At 41.1% G+C, this 26901-nt stretch overlaps 1 protein-coding gene across 6 annotated transcripts in view; it reads left to right on the top strand.

The window, feature by feature from the left end:
* MDN1 (midasin AAA ATPase 1) overlaps positions 1-26901 on the top strand; it is a 163263-nt gene that overhangs the window by 62948 nt on the left and 73414 nt on the right. For all 6 annotated transcript variants that reach the window (XR_012157991.2, XM_073336750.2, XM_073336749.2 and 3 more), the window contains 16 exons: positions 2351-2489; positions 2598-2728; positions 5122-5266; positions 6416-6545; positions 8868-9083; positions 11611-11808; positions 16989-17197; positions 18336-18458; positions 19277-19474; positions 19587-19694; positions 21443-21631; positions 23304-23393; positions 23516-23776; positions 24002-24272; positions 25401-25560; positions 25826-25942. Coding sequence is in view for 5 of the 6 variants with exons in the window: in XM_073336750.2 (XP_073192851.2) it covers positions 2351-2489; positions 2598-2728; positions 5122-5266; positions 6416-6545; positions 8868-9083; positions 11611-11808; positions 16989-17197; positions 18336-18458; positions 19277-19474; positions 19587-19694; positions 21443-21631; positions 23304-23393; positions 23516-23776; positions 24002-24272; positions 25401-25560; positions 25826-25942 (2685 nt within the window). In the remaining variant the exon portion in view is untranslated. The remainder of the gene's footprint in view (positions 1-2350; positions 2490-2597; positions 2729-5121; positions 5267-6415; positions 6546-8867; positions 9084-11610; positions 11809-16988; positions 17198-18335; positions 18459-19276; positions 19475-19586; positions 19695-21442; positions 21632-23303; positions 23394-23515; positions 23777-24001; positions 24273-25400; positions 25561-25825; positions 25943-26901) is intronic.

The following is a 26901-nucleotide window of genomic DNA, read 5'->3' as shown; positions in this document are numbered from 1 at the left end:
TTTATTTTTTTCCTTTCTGCAAAAAAGAGGTCATGGAAGCAGATCTCTCATGCTGGTTATAAATTTAGTATTAAGTAATTCTGTTAGTCTTTGTCTACACTGACACGTCGTCGACCAATCTTTTGTCGTTCAGGGGCGTTAAAAAAACACCCCCCTGAACGACAAAGGTTTTACCGATGAAAAGCGCCGGTGTGAACAGTGCTTTGTCAGCAGGAGTGCTCTCTTTCCGACAAAGCTGCTGCTGCTCATGGGGTGTGGAAGATTTTTGTCCCTAAAAGCCTCGTAGTGTAGTCATAGCCTTAGAGAGTAAGAAGAGGCTGAAGTTGGGAAAGAAGAGACTCAAGTAATTAGATGCTAAAAGGGAACTTGGATGCTACTTGGAAAAGAATAAATCTTATGTAAGTATTTCAATTTAACAGTCAAGACCTTTCATTTCTTAGGAGTCCGGTGGCACCTTAAAGACTAACAGCCACTGGACTCCTTGTTTATTTTTTTGTGGATACAGACTAACACTGTTACCCCCTGATATTTGACTTTCATTTCTTAGTCTTTCAAAATGGATGATTGCTTGTGTTCAAGCCTGTAAGGAGAACTTGTTCTACACTAGGAATGGGTACATTGGCTGCTTGTCAAAGGTTTATTGTCTTGGTATTTAAGCTGCTGCTTGAAATTCAATTACTTCATTCACAAAATGTTAATCTGTTAATGGGGCTAGGTGTAGTCCTCTGTGTGGGTGGGCAGTGTTGCTTCAATTTTGGCATTCTCCTCAGACGACCTCCTGGATTATATTTAGTTTCCTGCAGTGGAGCTCTGTAGAGACAATTCATGAAAGGACAAAGAGAGGTCAAAATCCATCAGTCTCCACTTACTGAATACTGCCCCTGAATGTATGGCCAGTACAGATCTAGATTGAATTACCACTTCCTTCCTAGGAGTCCTTTCTGGGACAATTGGAGGTGGAAAGGAAGGAAGGATGGGTAAGGCCTTGTGTAGCCTTAAGCCTGGTTCAAACACATAGGCTATGACTACAATTGTAGAGTTTTTGTGCTGTCAGTTTAAATGGTGATAGTGAACTGGTGAAAGAAAAGCGCTGGTTTGTGTATTCACTTACTTCCACAGGCGTCAGAGAGTGTTTACATTTGCAGCACTTCCATCAACGTGAGAGCAGCACACTGAGGGCAGCAATCCCGCAGTGCAGCTCTCTTCATTTGGTGATAGGTCTTGTGGGAAGTCGGGGGTGTGATCGTGGGGCATCCTGGGTCCCTGCACAGCCTCCTCTCCCCAAGCACTGATCAGCTCCAGTAGGTCAGCATTGCTTCAAGCGGGGGATTGTTGCTCCGTGGAGCAGGCATTGTCACCTGGCCAGATAAGTGAGCACTTGCCAAGAAAACAGGAAGGGGAATTTCAAAGTTCCCAGGGCTTTACAGGGGGAGGGGTGGATGTCTGTTTACCTGGCGTCAGAGCAGCAGAGCTGCTGGCCAGAATGGTCATCTAGCACTGTGGGATATCCTGTGGAGGCTAAAAGCTCTGTAAACTGGAAGAACATGTCTTCACTTGCACATCACCGCAAAAGCATCACCGGTAAGACCTCATGGAGGTGGTTTTCTTTTTGCAGTGAAACTTCTGAGTTTCACTGGAAAAAGACATTGGCAAGTGTAGACATTCCCATGGAGTTTGTGCAAAAAAAGGGTCTTTTTCCACTTTAAATGGCAAGTGTACACATGCTCTTAGTTGCACCAGTTTAATTGTGATGTTAAACCAGTGAAACATCTGTGTGGATAGGTGCAAACTACACTGATCTAAGCTTGCTCTAAACCTAGATAAGAGCATCAATGATGTCTCATGACTCCTATAGTATGGATCTTCAAAAGGCAATACATTTGGAGAATTTAATTTACTGATAAGTTTTTTTTTTCTTCTTATAGTGAGAGGCTAACATTTTTCTCCGTGGCCCTTCTGATATTTTATGATGCCTTAATCACTGATGCATTATGCATCATTCAGAGGCGATTTGGAGATGTGAAATTTGTTACCTTTCTAAAGTCCAAATCAAATCTGAGGGTGCAGGTCCCTCACTATTAATGTTTTAATTAATAATAGTGGCAATTCAGCAATGTTTTGCGTGCCAAAAGTGGATGCAATTCATTTCATTTTTGTAAGGTGGGTCAGCTTTCAGAGAAAGGAATACGTGGGAGTAAGAGGAACAGCATGGTGGGGCCATTACCCTGCAGGGCTTTGAGGAAATCCAGCTGGAACGGCTTTGTTGCTGAAGTGGGCCATTAAGTGGTTGTGGACCCCTTCTGTTTTTGTTCTAAGTTGACTTCATTGGTTTTCTTTGTTCATGTTATAGGTGTGGCAAAACTACTATTTGTCAGATATTTGCAGCCTTGGCAAATCAGAAATTACATTCTGTGAACTGCCACTTGCATATGGAGACATCAGACTTCCTGGGAGGACTACGGCCAGTCAGACAGAGATCAAAGGACAAGGTCTGTCTCATGACAAGGGGTGACTGGTATCACTGAGCTTTAGTGTGGTCAAGAGAGCAGAGAATGACAAATCCCTGCTGACTCTTCTTTTTCTTCCCCATTACCTAGGAGGAATTTGGCAGTTCTAGACTCTTTGAATGGCACGATGGACCCCTTGTTTTAGCAATGAAGGAGGACGGCTTTTTTCTCCTGGATGAGATTTCATTAGCTGATGATTCTGTGTTGGAAAGACTTAATAGGTATGCATTCTAAAAGTGTGTAATGTTAAGCAGCCCTTCACCAGGCTACATTTATCACACAAATGAGTTAGATAATCTAGCTTCTAATTGTTAATCTTAGCCAGCGTCCCTTTTTCTTAGTTGCTCAATTCCTGTTTAAATAAAAAAGATCCAAAGTAACTCAGTGGCGCATTCACTGTTAAGCTGCTGTACCAGATCACTTAGTTTGTGAACTGATCGGTCTCCAGCAGAAAGACGCTGACTGCACCCATATTAGTCCTGTAATTTTAGACAATTGCTTGCTATTGGGGAGGCTGCTGGCAACAGAGAAGGAGAAGGGATGGTAAGGTAGACCTATGAAAAGGACAGGATGAAAATTTACTCTTGCACTTCAATAGTGATTTAGCTGAACTTATTAGAAGAACTTAGAAGTATCCTGATCCAAAAGCAAAGGAGTCCAAATTTGTTCAAGATTATTGTGGCAATGATTTGTGTCCTTGGGTTGTTTATATCCGTAGCTGTGTGCTAAGCGTTACTATGAGGTTTGCTCTTCGTGAGTGGTTTTCAACCAGGAGTCCGGGGGCTGCGAGCAGATTTCAGGACGTCTGCCAAAATAAACCAGAGAGCAGGGCTGGCATTAGAGTCACTTTGGCCCAGGGAAGAAAGCCGAAGCCTGAGCCCCGCTGCCTGGGGCCAAAGCTGAAGCCTGTACGCTGCCGTATGGGGATGAATCCAACTTAGCTTTGCGGAGCCCCGGTGGCATGGGACCTTGGACAGTTGCCCTGCTTGCTATCTCCTAATGCTGGCCCTGGCTTTTAATTTACTGGATATGCAGGAAAAAACATTTTTTGTGGCACATGTAGGCCCGGAGTTTTCATAGCACGTTGGGGGGCGGGGCGGACTCGGAAAGAAAAAGGTTGAGAACCCCTGTTCTGTGGCACTGCTTCAGACTGAAGACCACCTTCATGTGCTTAACCTGTGCTCAAAATGTTATAGTCACCTTTCTGTGCATAGACTGACAGGACAAGAGAGTCCATTTGTTTTAACAGCTGGTTAATTTCCCCAGGTAAAATAGTTAAAACACAGTTCTCCGTAAAGGATAGCATGTAGGGACAGTTAACAACACAATAGAACAAAAACAAAATAAGTATACGTGATTAAAATGGAATCTACAATGAGACCTGTAGCTAGAGCTACAACCTTTCCTTATATAGAAAGATAGATGAAAGCCTTATTTTCTGTCAGTTCCTGTAAAAAAAACATTTCTCAGTCTGTCATTACGTTCATGGGAAGTAACATGCCTTGTCCAAGAACAGGAAAGGTGCCTAGCAAATTGGTGTCTTTCAATACCTTCCCAAATTTTTTTATGTAAAGGTGTTACAACTGACACTATATACTACTGTTAGATTACAGCACCCTTCATTTTAAAGTCCGTCTTTTCTCTTACCAAATATATTGAGATGACCAGCAATTACTTTCTTTGATGTCTCAATAGTTTCTTTATTTCAAGTAGATTTTTCATAGCTCATGTGCACCTTGCAAACTAATCTTCTTCAGTTAACTTTATTGTTTTGTTAATGATTCCAGGCAACATCTTCCTGACCACTTTTGCTAACATGCACAGTAATGGGTCACGCTTTTAGCTCCTTCACACAGTTCACTAGTGAGAGTACATTAGGGGGTGGGGTATGCAACTAAAAATATTAAATAGATATTTTAAGTTGCACTGATAGTGAATTTGTTGTAACTTGTCAGTTTTGTATTCCATAAACTTGAAAACTAATTCAGTGTGCTCTTCATCAAGCTTCAGCTGTGAATGTTACTTTTGGCATTGTATTTATAAGAGAGAGCTTTTGAAAGGTCCATGCTACAATGTAAATCTTTTGACCAACCACTTTACACAGACTTTCACATCAAGGTGTAGATGAGCTTTCCACATCTGTGTATTCAGAAATATTGTCAGTTGGAAAGGATAAGCAGAATTTATCATTTACTTTTGCTGAAACCCATTATATTGAGCTTTGTGACTTAAGCTATGTTGACACTGGTATTTGAATGAGAAAACTCTTGTCTTCTGCTGCCCCTCGGAAAGACAAAAGTTTTGCCGCGAGAAGCACCAGTGTGAACAGCGCGTTGTCGGCAGGAGATGCCGCTCGTTGCGGGTGGAAATTTTTTGTTGTCAGGAGAGGCGACAAACAGCAGCTACGCTGCCTGTCATCTAGCGGCACGGCTTTAGTGACACAGCCATGTCGCTAAAAGCTGTGTAGTGTAGACATAGCCTTAGAAATCGAGCTAAGCAAAGCTACCTCACGTTTATGTATTTTTAAAAAGACTGGTGACTTTCTAAAGTGCAAGCTATGGGATTTAAATAAAACAATTTTTATAACACAGTTTTTTTAAAACCTGGTTTGTAGTGTTCTTGAAGTTGAGAAGACGCTGGTGCTTGCTGAAAAAGGTAGTCAAGAAGATGAGGATAATGAAGTAGAACTTCTGATTGCGGGAAAGAAATTTCGCATCCTAGCAACCATGAACCCAGGAGGTGACTTCGGAAAAAAAGAGGTAAATTCTGAGAGGCCATTGGAATTATGACTTGAATGTGCAGCATGCACATGGTATAGGTCCCAGCATGCAGTATTGCATATTGGAGTCTGTCTCCTGGCTCTAAAGGAGGACTAAGGTGTGTCTTTCTTCTCCCACCCGTGTACTGTTATTTTGACAATGTAAACAAGCACTCAACAAAATATCAACAAAGAAAAATGTGGATACTGAATCACATAAGTAGACTTGATATGCAGAACATTTTAAGTAAATGAAGTGTAACTCGCAAAGGAAACTACATCCAAATCCAGTTCTTGCTGTAGAGTCTTTATGATGTGGTGTGGGGACGCAATGACAGATTGTGCTCCTGGAACAGACGAAAACTGGCAACTAGAAGTTGTCACCTAGGGTCTCCAAAAAATGGGCAAATGCCAGTAGGGCAAGATTTCCCACAAAATAAGAACAACAGTTCTAAAGTAACCCCTTACGTTGTTTTAAAAGGAACTTAATAACCGTCTAAGGAATGACAGACATTTGAACTCAAAGCTTCAGCTTTTTTACCCCTAGAGAGGGGGGTGCCCATTTAAAAAAAAAAAAAAAAATCAGTCATTTTTAGCATGCTAACAAATCTACCAGAAAGCCCCGGGTTCAGTAATTAAAGGGAAATTGCTTCTTTATTGCATATGTACTGGTTGATGATTGCTCTTTATAATCCAGCGCAAAGGAGCAATTAAGGAAAGGCATTCCAATTCAACCCTTTACCTCTATGGTGGTCTTTCTTTCAAAGGCCGAGAGGCAGATGAGATTATACAGCCCTTGTTTGATAGACTGTGTCTCTGAAGTTCCATCTCACTCTGATTCTTGCAATCTATCTCATTTTCTCCCCTATTCTCTTTCAGTATTTCAGATGAACAGTTGGTGTGTCCTCTTGGTCTTGCACTAAAAGAGCCACATTTTCTCCTACTAGTGATAGCTATAAACACCCTGTCATTATTAGAAGGAATACTACATGATTTCGAAAAGGAGTCAGTTTATTTACTGTTCTAATAATTCACATGCACTAGAACTACTAGCCTATGATAGTTTAAATGCAAGCTTAAGTAATGTAGGTCTGTAGTAGCCATGATGTATGCTGGTAGTGGCTATATAGTTATATTTTATTGCCTGCAGCTTTCTCCTGCACTGCGCAACAGATTTACAGAGATATGGTGTCCACAGAGTAACAGTCGTGAGGATTTAATACAGATCGTAAAGCACAATCTTCATCCAGGACTGTCTCTGGACAGGATAAACCACCAAGGTAAGTATAATTTAGTTTTGTGTCAAATTTAAACTCTGCATTGGAGAGAGAACTGAATTTGCAGATTGAGATGGTTTTGGCAAGGATTCACACTAATGCTTCTTCCATCCATAAATACAACTATCTCTGCAAACAGACTGATACATACACTGGCCTCTGTTCCTCCCTTCATAGCATTCCATTGCCATGTGACTGACCAAAAGTTGATAGCTTTCAGCAAAGCAATGCAAAGGTCCCCTCCCCACCTGAACTCTTCCCTCCTCTTCAATATCTTATCCTATTTCTCAGGTATTGGGGAGGAACAAAAGACCAGGACCATATCTCTCATTTCCTTTGCTACTGACAGCTTGGCTGTTGGTTTAATTTACTGAGCTCTCTCTTGTGTTCCCTTACATTTTAACTTTTGGGTGGTTCAGTCTTTGACAGTGCAGACGCTGGGTTCCTCCTCCTCTGTTGGTCTGGCACAATTTCCCCCCTGAAGTACTCCTTCCTCTGCTGCAGTTAGATACCTGCTTTACTCAAAGCGGCATACAGGAAAGTGACTTCTGTGTGCAAATCTGGCATCTACCAGAGAAGGCTAAAGAAAAGGATTGGGTTGGGGGGGAAGAGCAATGAACAAACCATCTGTGTCTCCTGCAGTACTTATGTGCTGTGGGGAGCCTTAAGAGTCCTCCTCTGAGAGCGAAACCTTTGCAATTGGCTCAAAGGCTGGATCCATTTCTGGAAATCAGATTAAACTAGCCCTCAGCTTCTCTAAAGGGGGAGAGAAGTGCCCATGTTGGGAGTCGAGGCTTTCCCAGAGGCATCAATGGAAGCAGTTTTCTGGGGCTTTGAAAGGCCTGTAAAATAGGGCGAGGGCTCACTTGTGGGGAACAGCAACTTTTTCCATGATAGCCTCAGACTCTGAAAAGATTTTTCAGATTTCCACAAGGTAAAGGGCTTTCATTGGCAAACACCACCCCACTCCTTTGCCTAGCCTGTGGATTACATGAGTGGCTCAATGAGTTATTTCTGCCTGCTAAACCTTTCCAGGAGCCTTTAACCTCCGCTCCCAGGGGGTACTCTCAGAATTCTTCGACGTTTCCAGATTCTCTGCTAAGCTGCTGGTGCTTGCCCTTCCCCTTGAGTTTTCATGACTGCTCTAGTAGGTCACAGTTCAAAAGAGGGAGAGGTGTCCTTAGAGCTGAGCCCCAGGCTCCAATACAAGGAGCTCAAGCAGCTTGATAACTCTTGCTGTGGCACGTTTTTTTGCAGAATTCCTTCCCAGTCCCATCTCTCTCTCCAACAGATCATGTAGACAGCCTGCATCGCTCCTGATGTCAGGGTTTTTTGCCAGATCTTTCTGGGGTGGGGTTGGGGGTTCGGCAGTCGCTCATTTGTCAGGAATTTCCCTCTGAAGCATTAGACTAATTTCGTTTTAGGAATACCTGGAAGTGAACCCAAACATTCCTCGTCAGTCCCTAAGCAGAGGCACAAAGATTTGGTACTGTCAACCTTTTTCCTCCATGCTTTCCTTGTGGGAGAGGGTCTTTTTCTTTTCATCCCAGTGGATAATCCTTCATCTTCCAAGGGTATTTTCTCTTTCTTTGTTTTTTCCAAGATCAGGGAGGCCTTTTTATTCTGAAAATCATCTGGGGGATGGGAACAAATTTTGAAGGTTACTTCATATTCTTTGTAGCCCCAAGAAAGAAGAAATCAGATTTATTTTGGGTCCTTTAGTGTGTTGAACCATTTCCTAATCTCAGATTCAAAGTGGAATCTTCCATGTCTACCTTGTTTGCTATGGATGAGGACATTTTCAGGCAACCTGTTAAGCTACTATAAACTGGTGCTTCTGCTGAAATGCTTATAGCAAATACTTGATTAAAAAAAAAAAAAAAGCGATACCCAATAACCAATTCATCTGTTGCTCACAATTCTGTATCTGGGAACCATTCTCAAAGAAAGGAGTTTCTGTATTTTGCTGAAAAAACTTTGACTTCAGGAACTAAATTTCATTAGTTCCTTATATCAGTATGACTTTTTTTTTGACCTATGCTATATATAAAATGCATGTGATGAATTTTGTGGATGTATTAGTTTTTAAAGTGTGTTGTAGAGGATTATAAATCTGTTCTTCACTCTTCTCCTCTCCCCCTTTCATTGAGCACTTTTTGAAGATTGAAAGCACCACACTTCAATGCAAATATTTTTTTAAAACAAATCTGAAGAACTTGATTGATTTTCTGTATTTCAGGGTTCTAGTTATACAGCTTTGTGCTGGAAATGACCTATATAATTCAGTTTATAATTGCAACATCTCCTTTTTTTTTTATGTTTTAGGGACAGACATAGCTGAGCTGATGATGGACTTTATTGAATGGCTAACCAACCAAGAATTTGGGCGTCAGTGTATTCTCAGTGTCCGGGACGTCTTATCGTGGGTTAACTTTATGAATGTCATGGTAGAAGATGAGGAGTACAGCCTATTTTACATCTCTCCTGTGACGTCTTTTGTCCATGCTGCGTGCCTGGTGTACATTGATGGAATAGGTTCAGGTAGGTCATCAGTGCTTATCAAAGAAGAGGTGAATATATTTAACTCTTTACATTTTTTTTCTTATTTTGCTCTTCATATTTGATTGATATCCCAGTGTTTAGTTTGGTTAAAATGAAGGCATGATGAAAATATTTGCTTCCATTTGTCAGTATCTTTAACTTAGCGTGTTTTTGCTTGCCATTTTTAACAGCAAGGACTTCTTGAATGGTTCAGCAAGCTACACACTGCACATATACAAAACTACATTAAAGTTGCAAAGTCAAGCACCATCCCCTTACGTGTATTTCTGGTGATACAGTTTTTAATTACTTGTTCACATACTATATTTCCATAGGATGCCTGCCTCATTCAGTGCCCAGTATGGACAGTGCTCAATAAATGAGTATCTAATTTGATATTATTTTATCCATCTCATTCAATGTGTGGCCTGAGGCCTTATTTACTGCAGTGTATTCAAGCCCTGCTCTGAAGACAGAATTTTTAATTTCCTCTTGGGCTCTTCTCTGGGACTCCTCATTGTAGTACCTCAGCGTTTCAGAAATATTAACTTACCTTCACAACACTCCTGTGAGATGAGCGGGTATTATCAGATGGGGTGCTGAGGCAGAGAGAATAAGGACAAAAATATCCAAAAAAGTTGGGTGCCCAATTTGAGGCCCTTAGGACCTGGTTTTTCAGCGTACTTAGCATTATATAGCACTTCATATGTTCAAAGCACAGCTCCCATTAACCTCAGCTGCAGTTGTGGATGCTCAGATCTTCTGTAAATCAGACCTCAGGGTTTCAAGTCAGGTGCCCAGAAAATGAGAAACAAACAATTAATGACCACATCTGACAAGTTTAGTTAAGCGACTTGCCTAGCATCACACAGGAGCTCCTTTGGCAGAGGCAGGGATGGAATTCAACTGCCTTAATCAAGAGAGCGTCCCTTCTCTTTTTGCAATCCCCTCCCTCCTTCCCTACATACTTTCCAACTTCTGCAACAAATGAGGCCAGGGTCCTACAGACAGTAGCTTCCTCCTTCCCTACACAACCCTGATTCATCCCCAGAGCAGGTCTGTCCTGTCCACTGATTAAGGGAGGGGTCCAGTGGAAAAACTATATTATCATGTAAATAAAGACTGTATCATGATGTATACACATAAGCGGGCTGAATTAAGGTTGCACAGGCAAACTTAATTCTGGCATTTCCTAACTTTTGAGTGCTTGAGTTTGCAACCTTAATGTTCTTTCATTGTAGTGTTTTTGAGTGTAACTTCCTAGGCTTTTAAAATAGTAAATTGGAAAAAACAGAAATTCTATTGTGGCCTCATATTGACACCCACATGGGTCATTAGCAGGGTTGGGACCTTTAGATCCGCAGCAGAGACCTTTGCCACTTGCATTCACAGAAGAACTGATAGCAATTAGTAGGTGCTCATCCTCTGTCGACCACCTCTAAAGGGGATGAGACACTGACTTTCCAGTGGGTTTCCACAGATATTTGCTGACAGCAGAAGAGTTGTAAGAGTCAGCAATCATGGGTTCTGTTCCAGGCTCTAGAGGGGAGTGTACTCTAGTGGGTACAGACTCTTCTGCCTGTCTCCACCCTTCACGAAGCTTGATCCCTTTTTGCCCTGCTCCCTCCAACCTGTCTGGCCTGTGTCTGGTCCAGTCCTGTCTCTTCTTCACCCCTTGCCCCACCCACTCTGTTTCCATTTCTCAGGCTTCTCTTTCCAGTCCCAGTCTCCTTGCCCAGCCAATCCCAGTTCCTACCCTCCCAGTTCCTTATCCAATTCGTCTCTCTTTCCTCCTCCTGCCCCCACCCCCATGCTCCCAGGTTTCTCAACCTGTTTGTCTCCCCATTCCGGTAACTTTGCCTAATCAGTCCCAGTTCTTCCTGTGGACCCAGTTCCTTGTCGGATCTGTTTCTTCTCCCCCTGCTTCTCAACCTCTGGTTCCTACTCCCAATCTTCTTGTCCAGTCAGTACCCCCTCCTCCTATCTCCTGTTGTAGGGTGTTTCCCTTCTTCCCTCAGACTTGAAAACTGACAAACATAAGCATGTGAATTTCTCCAAAAAATCTGCCTTAAGCAGACATCTGGCCTGGAAAATTTCAGCCCAAACTGTTGAAGTTTTGCATAGTTATAAGCAGCTATAAACAGGATCTTTTAATGGGAAGTGTGAGGCAACTTTAATAATAGGCAGTGTTACCCTGCCCCACCTATAGTACAGTAGGTTGATTAACCTTCACCTTTTTGATTTTTAATTCAAGGCAGTAATACAGTTGTGATGAGACATCAAGCACCTTGTGCCTTCTGGAAAACAATGCTACTGTATCTGTAGATCTATATTTCATACATGTGTGTGTGTCTTTGTTGAATTCACTAACAGTATTTGGTTGAGCTCAGCACTGTGCATTCACTGTAGTTTACTGCACTGCAGTTTCTATACTGTTGGCTGTCCATGTGTTTCTGAATTTTGAAATGAAAGCAACTGGCTGCAGTTGGAAATCTTATTTTACTTCCTTTTGTTTTCTTTAATATAGGTACAACATCTTGCTCTGCTGATACTGCTTTATCCGCTCGTGAAAAATGTCTGAAATTCTTATGTGAGAAACTTTGCACTATTGTTGAGCTTACGGAATATCAGAAGGATGAACTGAGGATTTACTACAGAACAAAGGAGAGAGAATTTATATGGATGGAAAACTTCATCGGAGTCCATCCATTTTTTATACCAAGAGGCAAGTGTTTTTTGTGGGGTGGGGAACATTCATCCCATGTTTTGTTTTTAATGACTTATCAAGTACTAGCCTTAGCCCCAAGATATGTGGGGAACTACGCTGTAATTCATGTGTTCTAAAAATAAAGACACAACCTCTTTTCTTTTTATAAAAGCGCTGCAGAGTATTTCCAAGCATATCTAATATAATTGTTCCACCCTTTTTAGAAAGCCATATCTGTAAGCAACCATTTTTTTTTTTACTTTGAGTGGCTGCTTCAGGCATATTACACTTCATCTGACCTCAATTTTGGTGTGTAATGATATCTCAGTTTTCATGGTCAGATCAGCTGCTAGCTTTGGGCCATGGGCAGTGCTCATCCATCCACTTCTCAAGGAATGGGAACCTATCTTATTGCTCCACTGTTAGAGACTTACTGACTGACCCATTGCAGCCTTAGAATTCCAAGGGAGAGTATGTGGGTACCACAGGACTGAGTATGATATGCGAACCTAGATATTCTTATTGTGTAATATTTGGACCATTCTGCTTGTGGACTGGCTAGGACAATAAGATCTCTTTTCCTCTTAAACACTGATATAGGGCATAAAACTTCCCCTCTCCTCCCATTGTTGTCATTGTGCCCCGTTAGTACACAGGTGAATTGGAGGGACACTATAGTACTGGTGACGTTCATGGCTCTGAGTTTGATTGTGGCATAGTTTCTGCAATCTTGTGCTGCAGCTATAATGAAGTCTAAAAGTTTTATTTTTATCTGCCTCTTCTTCTCCCACCATAGCATCTAGGGAATCTAGACCAACAGAATTGTGTTTTAGCATTGGACAACCTGGTGTATTGTATTTTACTTTGTTTGGATACAGGAAGCTGATATTTAAGATTCCATCCACAAAGTAGATGGAAAATGTGCTGTATTGGGGATCATTAGTGTCTGCTTATGGAGGAACTAGGTGAGTTGTGGCCTACAGCCTATGAGATACCAAGACCACATAAGTTCACCAGGTGTCTTGTTGCTGCTGCAAGCTAGCAGTTTGGGTCAGTTGTTGAGTGAAACTGTTTTCTCTAGTTTCAGAGTAACAGCCATGTTAGTCTGTATTCGCAAAAAGAAAAGGAGTACTTGTGGCACCTTAGAGACTAACCAATTTATTTGAGCATAAGCTTTCGTGAGCTACAGCTCACTTCATCGGATGCATGCATCTAGGCAGCTTCTGTCAGACAAGCGGTCATGGGCCCTTATATAAGAAACCATTTCTTGACAATGGTAGTCCTACAAATTACCTTTGGGTTTTGAGCCTTTTTTGTAGGTAAAGCTGGCTGAGAAGGTTTTGAGGAAGCGGCTCTAATGTTGTTTTGAAACTTCTGATTTCCTTGTCCCGGAGGGTTTTATTTCAGTGAATGATAGTGTCTATCTGCATGGGTTTTCTTGGCCAATGGATCTCTTGGTGACCGACTAAGTTCTGCTGTCTGTTCGATGACTTTATTAGACCTACTAGTTCCTTTTCCTGCTGTTTACTGTGGGGTGATACTGATCTGTCTATGGACTGTGGAATGAGTGGATGGGGTTATTTAGCATCTCTTCCCTCCTTTCTGAGAAGTCCAACAACAGCAGTGTTGGGGAAATTGCATGTCATTCCGCGAAGTTTTCATAAGAGATCTTGTAGGGTTTCATCTTGTTGTCTTCTCTTCTCTCTCTTGTCTCTTCAGACTTGCTCAGGGAAGAGGGCTGGATTCCATGTTTAATTCTGCAGGACATGATATGAATTCGGGATTTCATGATCCCAGCATTCCACAGCATTGGGGGTGCCATTAAGATCAGTGGGATGTTTGCAGAGAGATCAAGGGAGAAACACAGCCATTATGTAGTAACTGAACTGTTTACTCAGCATGTCATTGGCATATTTTGTATCACTTACAAAGGAAAATCTGCTCCTGTTTAGGCCACAACTACTTCTGTCCTTTGTTTCTCTTTTTCGTTCTCTTCTTTTCTCTTTTTCACTCTCCGTCTTCCCTCTGTGTATCTCCTCTGTTCTCTCTGCATTTTCTTCTCTGAAGCAACTCCTAATTCCCTTTCCCCGTAGGGCTTTACACCCATCCTTTTGCTGTTCCATTTGCTAAAATAATCAGCAATGGAATAATTAATATTGACATTGAAGTGTGGTCATTGTGCGTTAAAGTTGACAACTCTAGACTGGTCAAAAGTGGACAATAAAGTTCATACCCCTGAGTCTTTGTTTCAGGATGTTTTTTTCTGACTTGGCAGATATCATGGCATCAGTTACATTCAGTTCATGTGTGGAAGATTATCTCTGTTGCCATGAGGACTAGAAACCCTATTAAAAAAAAAAAAAAAGATGAGATTCTGCACAATCTGAATGTGTCATGCAGGCCACATACATCATGTGGGCTGTGCATTTTGATGCCACTGATAAAACCACATTAATGGATTCGTACTATAGTACCCATTGTGCTGATAGCTAAAAGCTAGGTCTTTCATCAAAGCCAGGCAATACAGTCTCTCTGCTTATCCAGTGTCTGCTTGAGAGGCATGGATCAAGGTGAAATGCCTGAAGTTCAACCCAGAAAAAAGAGAGGTGATGCTGGTGGGGAATGGGAGAACTGATCTGTGGTGGTGAGGGGTTCTATGCTATGAAGTGTTGTGCCTTCCCTTAATCCAAGGTGTGCAGCACAGGGGTTATTTTGGACCCTTATCTGCTACAGTGTCTGATCTAAGTGTCAAAATTTTTTTCTATCTGCGCCTGGTCAGGATGTTGTGACCTGTGTTCCCTCATGCAATCCTTGTCACTCTCTAGATTGGGTGACTCTGATGCACCTCTGAAGTCCACCGGAGATATTAGGGTAGTGCAGGACACAGTAGCCAACCTGTTTAGCTATGCTGAGCATGCTGCACCTGTGCTCTTTATGCTGCAAGGGCTTATCTATGTCCAGACAAACTGGAGATTGCTGGCTTCTCTGAAGCTCTGTATATGGTCTGGCTATGTAAGAGCTCACTCTCCCTTCATACTTTCATTACTGATGAGATTAAAGATAGTGTTTCTGTAACTAGATTTGCAGACCAGGGGAATAAGGAAGGGTGTTTCACTCGGCGCCACTTAACGAGAAGTTGCTGCCAGCTCTTTGGGGGAAGCCTCTGTCTGAGTTAAATTTGTGTATGCTTTTAATGACTGAGAAGAGAAGTGGATGGAGGTGTTACCTTAGCCTGTGTGCTCTTTAGTGTGACATCATGGGAGTTGTAAATTTGGAGACTGTCCTTTTGGTGGAGCCAGTTATTGGCAGGATAATATATTTTGATTGTGACTTTACTGATGTAAAGTCTCTTTTTTTTAGGCAGCAGGCATGTCGATTTTATTTAAACAAAAATAAATGTGTAGACAAATGGAGAGGTCTAATATAAAGAAAAATGGAAGAGTTCTAAATAAGAAGTTTGTCATATAACGCACACTCTTTTGGAAGGATGGAATGTTTTCAGGTGTTTATAAGTAAGGAGAAATGTGCTGGGATGGAAAAGAGTGGTGGGAGTCAGAGTGCTGACTCATAATTCATTTGGCTAACTTTTATTTTATAACATTGCACAATTCAGAGCAGTAGTACCCAGTCTGATTATGGAGGAAGGTCACATAAGCCTAACCCTAAATGTGTGTGGGCCAAACAGATTCTACATATTTGAATAAGTTTAAAGTCACCTGTATTGAGTTATATTTTAAGTTCAGCTTGTTTCATAAGTATTTAGATAGGTTGTTTCTCAATTGTACGGTATTGTCTATTTGCACACTTGTGCAAACTAAAATGATGTAATCATGACGACAAAATACTAATGAATCAGTTAGTGTATTGTGTTGAAGCAGGCCTTATGAAATGCCCTGGTGGGCCTTAGATTGGACATCCCTGTTTAGAGCATGTCTCTGTTGTATTATAGCCAGTGCCTAACTTGAAACATTCAAAAACATGGTGATGGGCAATGTTCCCTCTAATTTTTCCCATGCATGTGCAGAATGAATTTTGTTATGTGCACCAATATGGAGGTGATGTGTGGTGGGAGAGGGGCTGGGGCAGAGGGGTTCAGAGTGTGGGAGTGGGCTCAGGGCTGGGGCAGAGGGTTGAGGTGAGGGCCCCAACTGGGGGTGCGGGCTCTGGGGTGGGGCCGGGGATGAGGGACTTGGGGTGCAGGCTGCCCCCTGGCCACGTGGGGGAGAGGACTTCCCCCAGCCCTCTCCCCGCAGCAGTACCTGTGCTGGGGCCGGGGGAGAGGCGCCTCTCCCTGGCCATGGCAACGCTGGGGCTGGGGCACCTATCCCCGCCTCTACCCAGCCATGGCAATTCCGGGGCTGGGGAATAATCTCTCTCCCTGGCCGTGGCAGCTCTGGGGCTAGAGCTGCGGGGGAGGCACCTCTTCCCACTGTAGCCCTGAGCTCATGTGTGGCCCTTGATAGGCTGCTGCAAAGCCACACAGCTTAGAGGGAACTTAGGTGACTGGCTCTTATAAATACATCTAATCACAGAATCTTATACAAAGTTATACATGGTTTACTTTCTAACAGGATAACTGGCACCCAAAAGGGGAGAATACCTCTTTCCTAGGAAACAAATATCGAAATCTTTAAAGAAGGATAGTGACTAACACCTTGCATACGTGAGAAATGGTGATTTACTATTGAAATTACAGTGAGCTCTAAAGGTGAAGGTTTCTGGTGGGCAAGAAGATCAATGTTTTCTCCAGGATGTGTTCTATAACCAGAGTAAAGTAAATGCTTGCATGAGAGGGCACTTAACTTTGGCTCACAAAACTGGCAATGTGTGAACAGATTCATAAACTTTCCCTCCACTTTGGTTCATGAACACCTACAGGTTTTAAAATTCCATGTCCAAAACGCATTGCAAAAAGTGCATGTGCAGGTGTGTGTGTATGCACAAAATTATGCATGAACAAATGGAGACTGCGCTGAGGTCAAACCGAATATCAAACACTAAATATGTCTGCCAGATTTCTGAGGATAACTGCTTGATACATAATTTAGTTACTGGTCTATCTTCCATCACGCGCTGTAGTAGGGTGAAAAAGCAGTTGGCAAGTTAATAGGTCTTTAGAAAACGTGATCTAAAATATTCTAAATATCTGTAATATTTAGTCTGTGGTTTAATTTTGTTTTGCTTTCTCTTCATCGTAGGCCCTGTTTTTCAGAGGAACAGTGTTTCAGATTATGCTTTAAATGCAGGAACTACAGCAGTGAATGCACAAAGGCTGTTAAGAGCCTTACAGCTTAACAAACCCATTCTGCTGGAGGGGTCTCCAGGTGTGGGCAAGACCAGTCTAGTAGCAGCATTGGCAAAGGCTTCAGGAAATTGCCTTGTTCGAATCAACCTGTCTGAGCAAACGGTAGGGTAAAATATTACCCGGTAATTGATTTTTTTTAAAAAAATGTGTAGATCCATATGTAAAATATTATTTTGGTTTCTTATTTTATGAAGCATGAGTGGTTACACTTGTAAACTCAGATGTTGAGTCATAATTGTCCGGCTTCCCTCATCAGTCTTGAGATTAGACTAATGAGGAGTGGAGTGTCATGACAGAGCAGAGAGCCGCTGTTGTTTCCAGAAACTGTGCTCTGTGCTGATTACAATGTGCAGATCATCACGTACGCTGCATATAGTTTGAGTGCTGCAAACTTGTTTGAAAGACTTAAGCTGTAGTGTAGCCATAGCCGAAGTCAATATAAATTATATTGCTCAGGGGTATGAATTCGCCACCCCCTTGAGCAACATAATTTATGTCAATTTTAAGGCCGGCGTGGACAGTGCTATGTCAGCAGGAGAGCTTCTCCGCCGGCATAGCCACTGCCACTTGTTGGGGGTGGATTAATTAAGTTGATGGGAGATCTCTCTCCCATTGACTGTGGCCATGTCTACGCTACCTGCTGGGTTGGCGGGTAGCGATCAATCTATCGGGGATCGATTTATCGCATCTAGTGTAGACGCGATAAATCGATCCCCGATTGCTCTGCCGTGGACTCTGGAACTCCACCACGGTGAGAGGGGGAAGCGGAGTTGACAGGGGAGCGGTGAACATGGATCCCGCGCTGCGAGGACACGAAGTAAGTGATTCTAAGTCGATCTAAAGATACGTCAACTTCAGCTACGCTATTCTCGTAGCTGAAGTTGCGTTATCTTAGATCAATTTCCCCTCCGAGTGTAGACCAGGCCTTAGAGTGGCTACACAGGGATCTTACAGCAATGCAGCTGCATCAGTGCAGCTGTGCTGCTGTAAGCTCTCTAGGGTAGTCATAGCCTTTGCTGGAGGCTGACATTCATGTTCTTGCATTGTTCTGCATACTGTATTTGGTGACTGAAGTCCCAATATGGAAAATGTAGAATATCTTCTTTTAACTATCATCAATTTTAAATGCATAACTAGATCTTAGCTTTTAAAAAAATAAGCAAAAATGCAAAGCAAGCTCGAAATCTGGTAACCTTTTATCTAGTTTTAAATCTTTGCTTTCTTCCTCTGTTTCCCCAAGGATGTGACAGATTTATTTGGGACAGACTTGCCTGTGGAAGGTGGAAAGGGAGGAGAATTTGCCTGGCGTGATGGACCCCTGCTTGCAGCATTAAAGGGTGGACACTGGATTGTATTAGATGAGGTGAATGCAAGTCTGGCAAACCGATAAAATGGGAATATTTAGGAGAAGAGAAGTGGTGATTTATGGGTGTTTGGGGTAAAATTTTCACAACCAGCTAAATGACATGGTTGGAAGTGCCTAAATCATCTTTGAAAATGAGACGTAGGCCCCTAATTCCACTGACTTTCAATGAAAGTTAAGCTCCTAAAAGTCTGCAATCACTTTTGAAAATGGATTTAGACTCCTAAGTTGCTTAAAGCACTTTTGAAAATGTTACCCTTAAACTGACTGCAAGTTATTTCTTTTTAAAAATGTTTTGTATGTAGCAAAGTATGCATTCCTCATGGAGACCTGGACTACAGTTATACTAAGTATGATGTTTTGAAAAGAAATTGTGTCTTTAGCTATTTGTGTATATTAAAAAACAAACCCACCCTAATTTCCTCTGTTGTGCGAAACACAATTTTTAAGCATTTGTGTAACATAAATATCTCAACTAACTTTATTAACTTGATAAAACATTTAATCTGTGGATTTAGGAGTAGCATGAAAATAGTTCAAAAGGAAAAATGAATGCTTGAAAATAGACATCTATAATGCAATCATGCTCAGATACGTTGGTGAGGGCATTGTAAAAGAATGTAAATAGAACAGAAAAACCTTACCTTACCCACTAGTGCAGTGCCATAATGTGGGATTTGTTAGCTGTGGATAGTCATGTATGATCATGTTTGGACAGGCAAGAAAAGTTGAATCACATTTGTGTTTAAATTATAGCCTGCTAAAGTGGAGGCCACTTTTGAACAACATTATTTCATCTTATTTCTTTTTTCAAATAGTTAAATCTGGCTTCTCAGTCTGTATTAGAAGGACTAAATGCCTGCTTTGATCACCGAGCAGAGATTTACATCCCAGAATTAGGGATGAGTTTTCATGTGCAACATAAGAAGACGAAGATCTTTGGATGCCAGAATCCCTACAGACAAGGAGGTGGAAGAAAGGGGCTGCCCAAGTCCTTTCTTAATAGATTTACACAGGCAAGTCATGCATTCATTTCAGGTTATGCCTATGATTCTTTTTTGTGTCCTTCTTGTGATGTAACCCACATGCACACTACATAAATTCCTCCATGTGTTCTTGGTCCTGCAGGTATATGTTGATCCACTTACAGCTGCAGATATGGAGTTCATTGGGAATACCCTGTTTCCTGCCATCGACAAAAATATTATTGCTAAAATGGTTGCTTTCAATAACAAGGTAAAATATGTTTACTTTTCAGATTTGTACTGATGAAAACAGTTGTCTGAGGTAGGCAGAATGAGTGAGAAACGTTTAAAAAAATATATAGAGGGTAGTTTTGGGGTGACAATGCTGACAGGTGAATTTGAAAAATAATTGTTCTCACTGAGTGTGGGCTATTCTAGAAACATGAGGGAAAACCAAAGCTTTGTTTTTACAAAACTGAGTTACATTTCTGTTTCTGGATTTAAGGCTGTTATTTATCATAGAATGCTGTGAAAAGGACTATACTCTAGGAAAAGTAGAAATTGAAGTATTTTGAGCAATAGAGGCTTTTGTGGGTATGCAGGGTATTTTTAGTATATTTGCGGGATGATCAGTTACAATCACAAGAGAAGACCATAATGGATAAATCCTTTTAGCAATAGATACAGAGATAACCAACATCCAGAATTTAGTCTATTTTAACAGGCATTCAATAGCTTCTAATTTATGGTGCCTCAAGACATAGAAGTGCTCTGTTTAGGGTTTAAGGCCTGTTGTTCTGCACATTAGTGTCCTAAACGTTTTCAAACTTACTTTTTCTAAGTCCACAATACATTGTAAAAGTTTAATTCAAATGAGTCTAATTTCAAAGACTTTTATTGCAGAAAAATCCCCTCCACTGAGTCATTGGGGTTGGACTGGTTTACAAACAAAGATAAGATTTTTGACGTGCTTATCGAGTTGCTTCTAAAACAGATAGTTATCCCTGTTTGGCCATATCTGAGGAGACTGGGGGAAGGAGCACATCTACTCTCCAAGCTGTCAATTCTACTAAAGTTGGCATTGTGATAAAGTCCACTGAAAGAATTTTATCTGAGGGGGCTTTTCTTTTGTAAGTGTGTGTGTGTGAGAGAGAGAGATAAAATAGCTGACCTTTAAAGCCAAGAAAAGTATGAAGAGATAAAAGAATATATATTATATGTACACTTGGCTGCATTAAATTTTTTTTTATTATTTCAACAGACAATATTGATGTTTAGTTTAAGCACTTTTTCAATTTTTATCAATTTAAATTTTCACAGTTGCACAAAATTATAGGTTTTAACCATTATTTTTATTTTTATCAAATTTTCACAGTTGAGGGAATTTATTGGGATATTGATTGGGTACACAATAATTAGTAAATGACAGTAAATGTTGTGATTCAAAAAGCTAAACCTTTATAACCATTAAAACACAAATTGTCAACATCACATATCAAAATATCCGAAGTAAATATCCTTAAATCCAACTCTTAAGTTCTCAAGCAGCATTTTTCTTTCTTTGCCCATCTGTAAATTTTGATTATTGATGGAAATATTTTTTCATTAGTTTGTGTGTGTACAGTTAAATCAATGTTTACTGGCATTACTGATTAAAATTTAATCCTTCCATGCCTAATTATATGCCTTATGTAGAATTATTATATGGTGGAATATCACTGAAAGGATATTGGCAGATTGCAAAAGAAATGTGAGTTCATGCAATGACTAAGATGTTAGGTCATTAGGAGATAAAAGACCACCTTCATTTTGGGTGGGCTGAATCTGGTGGCAACAGACCCCAGATGGCTCCTGACAGCGACAATGAAGTGAGCAGGGCTCCTAACTCCTATTGGCAATGTTCTCTACATCAGGTGAGCAGAGCCTAATGACACAGGTCTACTTGGCTTTTAAAAATATTTCTAAGATGACTGCATATGTGAGTGAAATAAAAAGATTTTGAACTGCTGCTTTCTCCAGATTGATCAAGAGGTTAATGCTCTCAAGAAGTGGGGACAGAAAGGAGGACCCTGGGAATTTAACCTGCGTGATCTTTTCCGCTGGTGTCAGCTGATACTTGTTGATCAGTCACCAGGATGCTATGATCCAGGCCAACATGTATTTTTGGTCTATGGTGAAAGAATGAGAACCAGAGAAGACCAAGAGAAGGTGAGCTGTACATCCTTGCTCTCTGTTCCTTGATTGTTACATGTTTCCAGTAATGCCTATGTAAATGCAGGTTTCAGAGTAACAGCCGTGTTAGTCTGTATTCACAAAAAGAAAAGGAGGACTTGTGGCACCTTAGCGACTAACCAATTTATTTGAGCATAAGCTTTCGTGAGCTATAGCTCACGAAAGCTTATGCTCAAATAAATTGGTTAGTTTCTAAGGTGCCACAAGTCCTCCTTTTCTTTTTATGTAAATGCAATGATATTTGACAGTTTTCCTGTAGAAATTACTGTTGCACACAAAGGAAAATTTTCAGACATCCTTCATGTACCTTTTCCTAATTTCCTTTTGAAATACCTATTGTTTCTAAAGCTATTCGTGTAAGACAGTGGTTCTCAAACGTTGATCACGCCCCCCGTCCCCCCGCTTTGTATCTGTAATTGTTTATGCCCCTCACTCCCACCATACAAACACATATATGGATGCCCAGCTCTGAAAGCAGTGCCGCTGCCAGCAACAGCACAGAAGTAAGGGTGGCATAGTATGGCATTGCCACCCTTACTTCTCTGCTACTGGCAGCAGCAAAATACTTTTACAAGGGCAAAACAATATAAAACATTTCTCAGGTCATCTATTAAATATCAGTATTTATGCAAAAATACCTTACACGTTCTTATGGAATGACCTGAATTTCATGAGTGGATGGGGACCGAAGGTTGTGAAGTTGGGAAGAAAATTAGTAATGATATGTGGAAGGATCTAGGAATTGAGTAGCAATTGGTCGACAGCTGTGGGAGGGAGGGTGAGTAGTGTAATCTACTTAGTTAATGTTGCAAGGTTGTTGTTTTTTCCTCCACTGGCTTTGTTTCGTTTCTGCATCCTTCAAAGCCATTATCTGTAACGTGAATGTGTTGTACAGTGTCACCCTACTTACATTTTGTCGCCATCTACCACCACCCTTCTGTATTATATTCTGCCAGCTTCTTTGGCTTTATTGAACCCTATGTCTTCTCCCATTTGACAGTGCCTTTTTTCACGCCACTCCCCAGGCTTGAAACTGTCTCCCTTGTTCAGTATGCCAAGCAAACCCACTTACTTACTTTAAGTCCCCCCTAAAATTCATTTATTTGGGTTAGCTTTATACCACTCAGACTCCTCCTGCTCTCTAATACTCCTTTCATTTTCCTCATTACAGTTTAAATAAAAATAACCAAACAACCTAGACTGAAAATTTATCAAACCATAAGACTAAACTTTTGTGCCAAATAGCTGCTTGGTCATTTTTCCCTTATGTTTCATTCTTTCCCCTTTCCTTGATCCACATTGTCTCTTTCTATATGCTATTTCAGAAGCTTTACTGGCTGGCTTCTCTGCCTGTACTCAGTTAAAGAAAAGAGGTACTGGTAGTATTAAATTGTGTTCCATGTTCTGTGATAAGAAGCCATGATTTGCTAAGTCTGAAGGACTTGTGGAATTGCTGATGAGTGCTGCAAAACAGTTGCAGCATTTCATTGCTGGATGAAATGATCCCTTTGAATAAACCGTGAATAAGTTGGTAAAGCGCTTTGGGGTAGCTCACAGTGAAAATTTCTACAGAAATAAAACATAATCCCCACACTGTAGAAATCTAGGCTGATTCATCTTTTTTTAACCTTTCTTTTGGCTATTTTAGGTCATTTCCATATTCAGGGATGTTTTTGGCCAGAATTCTAATCCATATAGGGGAACCAGACAGTTTCTCATCACTCCTTATAATGTTCAGGTAAGATAAATTAAAAAGAGGTGATTTTTTTTATCACCGTAAACTTGAGCTTCCATTTTCCCTTCTCTTGCCTTCATCGCCCCCCATCAACATACTTAAGTGTGTTTATTAATTCTTTTTAGATTGGCTACTCAGTTCTTGCTCGTGGCAACTATATTCCTCCCCCTTGCAGACGTCTGTCTCTTTTACATCATTCCCTGCAGTCCCTTGAGTCCATAATGAAATGTGTGCATATGGGCTGGATGGTAATATTGGTGGGTCCTGCAGCTGTTGGGAAGACCAGCCTTGTTGAACTTCTGGCTCACCTGACAGGTCATCGATTAAAGGTTATGGCAATGAACAGTGCTATGGATACAACTGAACTCTTAGGTGGATTTGAACAGGTAAATATTATTTTTGGGGATGGGAGGTAATTTCATAGAATCATAGAATATTAGGGTTGGAAGGGACCTCAGGAGGTCATCTAGTCCAACCCCCTGCTCAAAGCAGGACCAACACCAACTAAAGTTTATCCAACTATATATAGTAGTTGTGACATTAGAGTTAAAGCACTGAATAGTATCTATATACTATGGCTGTCTGGATATAGTAACCGCTTAATGTTGCAGGTTGATGTCATTCGGCCATGGCAGTGCCTACTAGAGAAAGTGGAGAGTGCTGTGAGGACACTAATAAGGGACAGTCTCCTTCTGACTGAAATCTGTCCCGATGATGCTGAAGTTGTGTTGCGTGCTTGGAGCAGTTTCATCCTTAACTTTAAACCCAAATCTCTGGGTGAAGGGAGTAGAAGTGTCACAAGTGAACTGGTGAACAAACTAGAGGGAATACTTGCACTTATCCAGCGACTAAACAACAAAATAAACTCTTATTCAAAAGCAGGTATGTACAGAGCTTATTTGAAATCAAAGCACTGAAAATTAAATATTCCAGGTACGGACAACTCTGTGCCAAGTTATAGATCTAATGAAATGTTGAAAATGATTCCTGGTTTTTCATTGCTTATCTCTGAAGCTACTATGAACTCTGCATATGTAACACACAGTTCATCTGTTAGAAAGGTTCTTTATTAGTGGTTTCTTCAGATTTGTTTTATTATACAAATGTACTATGGTACTGCGCAGCAGCCAAAATCAGGGTCTTGTTGTACTGGATATTTTACAAATATGTAATGAGGGACAGCTCATGCCTCAAAGAGCTTATAATCGAGAACCCCAGAACTTCAGTGAGTTTGGTGTGGGTGGACTCCTGTGCCTGTGGGGAGTTCATAGCATGCAAAATATATGCATGTAACAAACAAATGGAGGGAAAGGGAACTGTTGGATTAAATTGACAATAGTAAATCCTCCCAGTTCAACTTTATAACCAATTACAAGGCCAAATTGAGAGATGTTCGATAGCAGTTGTATTGATATCTGCATCTTGATTTTAATAGTAGAATATTGTTGCATATAAGATTTATTTTATGGTCTTCCTCTCCACAAATTTTTACCACTGTCTTTCTAATTCCAATGGCTGGATTTCCAAAGCTAAAGGAAATGGTTATGGAGGTAGTTGGCATCCTTGTCTTGCCCCTCTGAAGAGGGGAACTTGGGGATGTTTGTTCTTGCAGTTAATGTCTAGAATAAAAAGTGGACACATTTTCATCAATTTCAGGAGGGTGATGCATTTCTAATTAAATCCTGTCAACTGCCCTTTTCAGCATTTAATAAAAATGCACCATTAGTATCTATTAACCTCGCCCCCTGTGTTAGATGTAGTAGACTCTAAGTTCCAAATCTTGCAGCTGTATCCACCCTGCCAAGACCCTGTATCCATGTAGATCTTGGGCACATGGATCCAGTTGCATAAGGGCCTAAATTACATAGTTCTCTAATGTGGAGGAAATGTGAAATCCAGCAGTGGCTCATTTAGTTTACTCAGTAAACTACTAGCTTGTCACTTCACTGGAAATGAAGGCTGTCTTGGCCAGTAATAGAAGTAGTGATTACAAGATGTGTTCTGTTTCAGAGTTTTCGAGACTGATGGAAGAATTTCGACATTTCAGGCTGCAGCTTGTTCAGTCTGTGGATGGTAACAGTCATGGCACTTTTGAATGGGTTGATGGAATGTTGATTCAGGCGTTGCAATCTGGGGACTGGCTTTTAATGGACAATGTAAACTTCTGCAAGTAAGAGCATACAGTAATTTCATTTCTTCAGTCAATAAACCTCTTTCTACCTCCCTTGTTCACTTGGCCCTTCAGTCGTTCATAAAAATTTTCTAAAGCTGAAAAAGTTAGTCTGATGGCACAGTATCTAGTTAGTAAAAGTTCTTTTCCAACTGCTTTGATTACCACTTCAGCTCTTCATTTTTGGATTATAGTGTTTTGATTAACTGTGGGATTGATGATGAAAGATAATTTGCAACTCATGTAAACTTTCTTTTGAATGTAGTCCATCAGTGCTGGACCGCTTGAATGCTCTACTCGAACCTGGGGGCGTCCTTACCATGAGTGAGAGAGGTGTGATAGATGGCACCACCCCTACTGTTGCCCCTCATCCGAATTTCAGGTGCTCCATTTCTTTACTTCTGTGAAGTTACTTTATATTTTTGTTGGGTTTTGACTGAAAAAACAACTTACACTGGTAGTGGCAATTTAAATGCTCTGAGGGCACATAGCAACTCCAGCATTGTTACAATTGGATGGTTTTCTACTGTCCTCCAAAATCTCTTCACATCTAAATAGCCTTCTGCAGCAAGAATGTCTTGTTAGGGGGTGACCACAGAAGAATTTGCCTGTGTTTTTGGGTTTTTGCTGAATGAGTTTAACACCTCTTTCTGTCCAAATAGAGAGGCAGAACAGAGGCAGAGGGTGCTTTATATAATTGATCCAAATAACTTTAAAGGGAAGTTAACATAAATTTGTGTCCTAATGCTAAGGTGAACTTACATAAACTGAACTCACATTGAGTTCACTGGGAATCTGCCTGAGTAAGTTCCGTGCATGCTGGTCCACTGTGGGATTGGAAGATTCTTGTTAGTAATGTCCGTTTTGGTCCACACCTAAGTACTGTGTCTCCTCGTGTTCTGAACCAAGGCTATAAGGGACAGTACAGACTGGGCACTTCTCCAATTCCTTCTTACTGCTGCACGGTGTGAGATGGAACACTCCAGTGTCCTCAAAACTCGTCCTTCAACTTTATGTGTAAATAGTTCAAAAACACATCTTGTTAGATAGTTTTAGTATAGTTAGGGTCTTGGGAGTCTGTTTTTCCCCTTTGGGGGTTTTCCTCTTCACCACACTGCTCTCCCTTCTTCCTGGCATGGAAATCTTGTCACGAGGTAATCTCATCAACTTCATCCTTGCTTACGCTCCTAACAGCGTTAGAAATCTGTATAAATGTAGAAAAGTCCACTTTGGCACCAAGGAGGATGAGGTAATACCTTTTTTTGGACCAGCTTCCATTGGTGAGAGAGAGAGAAGATTTCAAGCCACACAGAGCTGAAAGGCTTTTCTCTCTCTCTCTCC

The sequence above is a fragment of the Lepidochelys kempii genome, chromosome 3 (genome assembly GCF_965140285.1).
Source record: "Lepidochelys kempii isolate rLepKem1 chromosome 3, rLepKem1.hap1, whole genome shotgun sequence".
NCBI lineage: Eukaryota > Metazoa > Chordata > Testudines > Cheloniidae > Lepidochelys > Lepidochelys kempii.
This window is presented reverse-complemented; position numbering and strand designations above follow the sequence as displayed.